Source organism: Quercus suber, unplaced genomic scaffold, assembly GCF_002906115.3.
Source record: "Quercus suber isolate HL8 unplaced genomic scaffold, Cork oak 2.0 scaffold_9, whole genome shotgun sequence".
Lineage (NCBI taxonomy): Eukaryota > Viridiplantae > Streptophyta > Magnoliopsida > Fagales > Fagaceae > Quercus > Quercus suber.
The window spans coordinates 238,444-244,443 of NW_027069475.1; the positions used below are offsets into that span (position 1 = coordinate 238,444).

The following is a 6,000-nucleotide window of genomic DNA, read 5'->3' on the forward strand; positions in this document are numbered from 1 at the left end:
TGGAATTGGTTTGGAAAGCACTCTTCTAGCATTTGGAATTTAGCTCCTTTGTGCCTAATGTGGTGTATCTGGAGGGAGCGGAATTGGCGAACCTTTGAGGATACGAACAAATCCATTGACCAGTTGCTCGCTTTCTTTAGTGGTTCCCTATTTAATTGGACTAGGGCTTGGGGAATCACCTCTAGTGACTCTCTCCCTTTGTTCCTTAATTCTCTGCTCTGTACTTAGTTCTTTGTTGGTTTATGCTTGTTCTGTTGTCTTTTCTTTTTGTTTGTTTCCTTCTCTGTTCTCCTTGCTCTACCTTTTGTTTTTCATGAGGTAGCTCTTTGAATATACATCTTTTTACTTATCAAAAAAATATATTAAGTTTTAGATAATTAAAAAACTAGGAAATTTGCTATTACTTACTTGGCCTAATCTATTAAATTTCTTAGAATAACAAAACTTGAAATCATATTTTCTCTAGATATTACTTTCTTCAACATGTTCTTTTATAAATTTATTGACCCATCCAGAGCTCTCAAGTTACATATTCCAATGTTCATCCAAGGAATAGAAACATTAATCTGGTGCAATATCAATTCGGATAAATTTAGAAGTAGAATTGTGATTCGGATAAATTTAGAAGTAGAATTGTGACCCTGCATTCCAGTTCCAAGCCGCATTCAAATTAAAGCCTTAGTGTTAACAACATTAGTCATTTGAAATCACAAAAACAATCATTTAAACATTTCATGTCCCTCCCTCCAATTAATACACAAATGGGACACTAAACTTCTCATAAGAACAATAAGAATGGAGCCTACCTTGCATAAATACAATCAGCTACTTTCCAGAAAATTGATATAAAGTTCTCAGATGTAAAAAAAAGGGGATCACTTCTTATAGACTCGTACAGAATAATAAAACACCCACTGAAATCAACACCACCAACACCTAGACCAACCTCTTGATTTGAAATGTATTTTTTTATTTAGAGTCAACAGAATTTGATCAATCCTTTTTTCATTATATTTCTATGCCTCCTAATACTACAAAGGATTTAATAGTAACATCATCCTAGAGAGTTGTTCAAGTACAGCAACAGTTAGCCAGATGCAAACAGTAAAGACTACAAGGAAAAGAAAGATTAAATCCCAAAATATTCAAGATTTATGGTCTAGTTTCAATGTGGGGCCTTCTTTGCACCTTTCATATGCTACTTTATTTATTATTTAGTTTTAGTTTTAAGTTTCTTTACTTTGGAAATTTGTTGGTTCAGTTTTAATAGTCTTACTAAAATAGGGTAGTTTGTTAATTTCCAGATTTACTGGGATATGCTGCAGTGGGCAGTTCTATAGGTCCATATTATAGTTTTATCTTTTGGGTCTTTTTTCTATTTGTTCTAGAAGTTCTTATTGCCTTTCTGTTATTATTAGGAATCCTACTCTTTAATAGGGACAGTTCGTTAATTTCCAGGTTTACTGGGATATGCTGTAGTGGGCAGTTCTATAGGTCCATGAGTCTGGTTTTATCTTTTGGGTCCTTTTTTCTATTTGATCTAGAAATTCTTAATGCCTTTCTGCTCTTTCTAAGAAAACGTTATTTAGGAGTCCGTATTGCAATAGCCCATAAAAGAGTCTTTATGTATTCAATAAACAATCAAAATAGAGAAATTGAATTCAATAAATTCCAACAGCTTATCTAAGCTTTAAGGGTGCGATTGTCTTTTCCTTCCTTAGTGTGATTGCTTAAAAAGCCTAGGTATGATTCCCTAGGATTTATCTTTCTATGTTTCTTGTTCCACTATTTTAACACCAATAAGCCATCAAATTCATTCAAGATCCAATCTTTTTTATTACATACCTACCTAAACTATTAAACATCAAACCCTATTCAAGAACCCTTCAAGATCTCATCAAGAACCTGAATTTAGTGCTGAATTCTAAATCAAAATTGGTATCAGAGTCCATTAAGGCTTCTTCCTGTGTCATAGCCACTACTAAACTATTTTCATAAGAATGAGAAAAAAACAGAAAGTGAAGGTTTTAATCAACAAACCAAAGCCAATTAAAAAAGCAACTAGAAGGGGGGGGGGGGGGGGAATTAAACAAGAGGGTAGAGTTAAAGAAGATACTGTTGACAGAGATCCACGTTGAGCCTCAGGAGGAATCTCAAAATCCAATTCAGGAATCTGCACATATAAAGAATGAAAGGGAACATAAATCTCAATAGCTCAATATCAAAAAATTCAAAGGAAACTTGCTGAGCCAATGCACAGAAGGAAATCACAACATGATGAAGTAAAAGTCAGAAGTTTTCTGTTATTGCAAGAATCTAACATGCTCTCATTTTTCCTCAATTTATTCATCTGGAAAGGTCACAGGAATCGTGAAACATAACCCGCCACCCCCCGCCCCCCCAAACCAAAAAAATAAAAGTTCTACAAGTTACAATTCCAATAAAACAACAAAAACCTGGTGTACAAAACACCAGCTATAGTACTCTTTGCAAGTTGCAACCAACAGTGATCTATAGATAATGTAATGTGACACCCATGCACATTTATACACAACCAAAAAAATGGGAGGGAAAATTAAAAATAAAAATGAACTTTACTACATGTCATCTCACCTAAACAATAACCAACCACCCCTCGCTGCACAAAAATAAATAAATAAATATTATAAGCAATGGAAAAACTATTAAGATATGATCTATCTATCACATTCTAACCATCGTACCTAATGAACCTCCCCCAATCCAAAAATATAAAATTGGGAAGACAAGAAGTAACTTTAATGATATAGTCAGTGTTTCCATGTACAAGACGTACAACGTAGGACCATTTTAAATAGAGGGGAGGGGGGGACACAAAACTTCAATGCATTGCCCTGGGTCCGCTATGGATTTATCATGCAAAATATAAACCAAGTAAAGATGGGGGAAAAAGGGGTAAAAATATAAGATAACTAATCTAAAGAATTGAAAAATAAATGGACCTGCAGTGATTACACACATGTAACTAACAGCAAAGCATAGAAAAAATAATACATTTATTTATAGTCATCAACAATAAGTTTCAACGATACAAAGTAAACAAAAGCATAGAAGAAAAATATCAATTCATTTCACAGACTCCAAAATTTACCAAGGTCATTTAACACCATCACAAAGCTCAAAAAATCTTTTACACCATGGTTTGAGGTGACAGTGTAATCACATGCAGAGCAGACTAGCAGATAATATAACCAATTATATATACACACGCAAACAGAAAAGAGACCTAAATGAGTCACTTAAACAACCAAACATTTATTTAACCTGTAGTGATATATATCCTTAACACCAATACAATAAATACAGGAAAGCAAGAAGAAAATATTCCACGTTTACCAGCCAAAGTAAGTCTCCACTTGTTGAAAAACTAAATCAATGAAAAATATATAAAAGAAAGATGCCAAGTCATGTTATTTCAGGTACCAAAGTTCATTTATACCATTAAAGAGCAAAAAATTTTGTTTATACCATTACAGGGAAAATTTCACAATGGTCTAAGATGACAGGAAGCCACAGACAGTGTGGAGCATATCATAAAACAAGTGAAAACTAAATCATGAAAAAAAATTACAAACATGGAATTTTTTGGCAAAACGAATCAGTGTTTGAAATTCACAGAAGCACCAAAAATCAATCAACCAATTTAGCAAGGAATATTAGGTACACAATATAATAAAAAATTTTGATAACATCATAACTGCATTATTCAAATTGCTTCCTATTAGACTTGCCATTCCAAATTACCTCAATTTATCGATAACTTTCAGAAAGTACATTAAGGGTATACCAGCAAAAAACAAATTAGAAAACCAACTGCCTCGTTACTGATCCAATTTGACACTTTCGACATTTATAAAGATCACAAACTATAGAAATTTCAATGCAGTTTCCAAATCTGTAAGATCAAAAGTTCAATTATATAGACAGTAATGTACAGAAATAACAACTAATACTTCTATACAAAATAACAATACTTCCAAAAGTGAACTATGAAAATGAAAATGCAAATGCCAAAATTTTTATGTAGAAAACTGCAATGAGAATATATTGAAGCACCTTAATTGTTGCAGATTCCGACTTCACTACTTGACGGTTAAGCCTCTGCATCAAAAACAAAAAACCCATCAGCCAGGCATACTCATATTCCATAACCATAGCTTTGAATTTTAAGGAAAAAAACAAATGGACTAGTGGAAAGGAACAAAACTCAAAATATTTTATGAACATATCAGAACAAGAAAAGAAGTATTTGACATTCCCATGAAAGCGTAGACAGTCAGAGAGAACAGCTGAAATAAACAAGCATGATGAAATTGAGTTTAGCAAAAGGCTTCATTTATTAAGAAATGCATGATTTGCAACCATAAGGCACATAAAATGAGAGACATCAATTCCTAATAATTTTTAATTCCAATGAACTCAACCTTTGGATCACCCGAAGGGACTTCAAGGCGGTAGCAACACCCCCGAGGTTGAATCTCGCCCGCAAATTGAACTTCATTGTTCCTATAGGACAAACAAACTATAATCAAAACTTAAATGAAGCAGCATTAACCAAAATCCTCACATCTCAAAAACAAAACAAAACAAAACAAAAACAAAAACAAAAAAGGCTAAAATGCAAATTGCAACCAAACTTGTACTCTACTAACTTTACTTTCGTTCAATTAAGTATCTAATTTTCAAATTTATTCCACAATCCAATTTCATTAAAAATTTTGCCATATTTTTTAAGTGAGAACCTTAGTTAATTGCATACTTAACAGTAATTTTTTATCGAACCTGAATTTAATAAATTTGAAATTTGAAAAATATATATATACAGCTTACCTCTCACCACAATGTGGACATTCAAAGGCTGACAACAAAATCTGCAAGGAGGAATAATAATAATAATAATAATAAACATTCAATTAGAAGAAAAAATAAATAAATAAATAAAACTGAGAGACTGTATAGTGTATACCTTTCGAAAATGTGGAATTAATGTCAATAGGAACCTTGTGATTCCCTGTTTCAAAGTGATAACAAGTTGTTGTAATCCAAGAACTAAAAGAGGTACGCAAAATATAGAGAGAGAGACAGAGACAGAGACAGAGAGAGATAGAGAGAAAGAGAGTGTGTACATTTTGGTGGCAACGCATACAGAGACTTTCGAGTTGGTAAAGAGGGGCGATATCAGCGTCGTTGGCGGAGACCGCTTCAACCACCGACCTCACATCCACGATTTCCTCTTTCTCTCTCTTACTGTTGTTGTTGTTGTTGCCGCCTTCCATTTTCTTTTCTTTTTTTTGTTCCCTCTCTCTCGAGTCTGAACTATCGGTAGAAAGAACTGAAGGGTTGAAATTATGGAGTGTATGTGGAGGAACTGGAAGATGCTAGTAAGTAAGTAAATCTTTGTCTCGAAATTTCTAGCTTATTACTGTTTCCTATTGTAAAAGAAGAAGTTATGCATATATTTGAAATCGGCAAAAAAAGGCATTAAGTTGTGCGTTGAGTATTTCAGTGCCGAAGCTTAAGGCCTTTGAGTGCCCTAATGGTTGGGCAGGCCCATATGTTTGGCAAGTGGGTCTGCTTCACTTCACGTGGGCTATTATTTTCAATGTTTTTAATCCATAAATGGTGGTCAAGATTTTAGGATCGGTTTTGGTAAAGAGATTTATACTCACATTGATTAAGTATTATAAAAATGTGTGGGTAAAAAATATTATAAAAATACGTATTGTGGTATTTAAACAATGAAAATTATTGTTCAAACAATATTACCAAACAAATCATGAAATCATTGACTTCAAGAACCACTTTTTTTTTAAGGGTCCATTTAGTTCGCGTAAAATAATTTCCGAAAAATAGCCTATTTTCCGGAAATGCTATTTTTAGGAAAAGAAAATAGTTTCAAGTGTTTGGTTGCATTATAAAAATTATGTATAGAAAATATTTTCATGTGTTCGGTTCTATTCT

General features: G+C 33.1%; 1 protein-coding gene across 3 annotated transcripts in view; it reads right to left on the bottom strand.

Moving 5' to 3' along the window:
* LOC112005553 (uncharacterized) overlaps positions 1-5,465 on the bottom strand; it is a 34,529-nt gene extending 29,064 nt beyond the window's left edge. For 2 of the 3 annotated variants that reach the window (XM_065776517.1, XM_065776522.1), the window contains exons 1-6: positions 5,166-5,464; positions 5,006-5,050; positions 4,870-4,910; positions 4,464-4,545; positions 4,096-4,140; positions 2,117-2,173 (exon numbers count right to left, since the gene is read on the bottom strand). In XM_065776517.1, the coding sequence (XP_065632589.1) occupies positions 2,117-2,173; positions 4,096-4,140; positions 4,464-4,545; positions 4,870-4,910; positions 5,006-5,050; positions 5,166-5,315 (420 nt within the window). In that variant the 5' untranslated portion in view covers positions 5,316-5,464. Of the gene's footprint in view, positions 1-2,116; positions 2,174-4,095; positions 4,141-4,463; positions 4,546-4,869; positions 4,911-5,005; positions 5,051-5,165 lie in introns of all 3 variants that reach the window. The other variant, XM_065776521.1, reaches the window with a different exon arrangement.
* Positions 5,466-6,000: the final 535 nt, after the last annotated feature.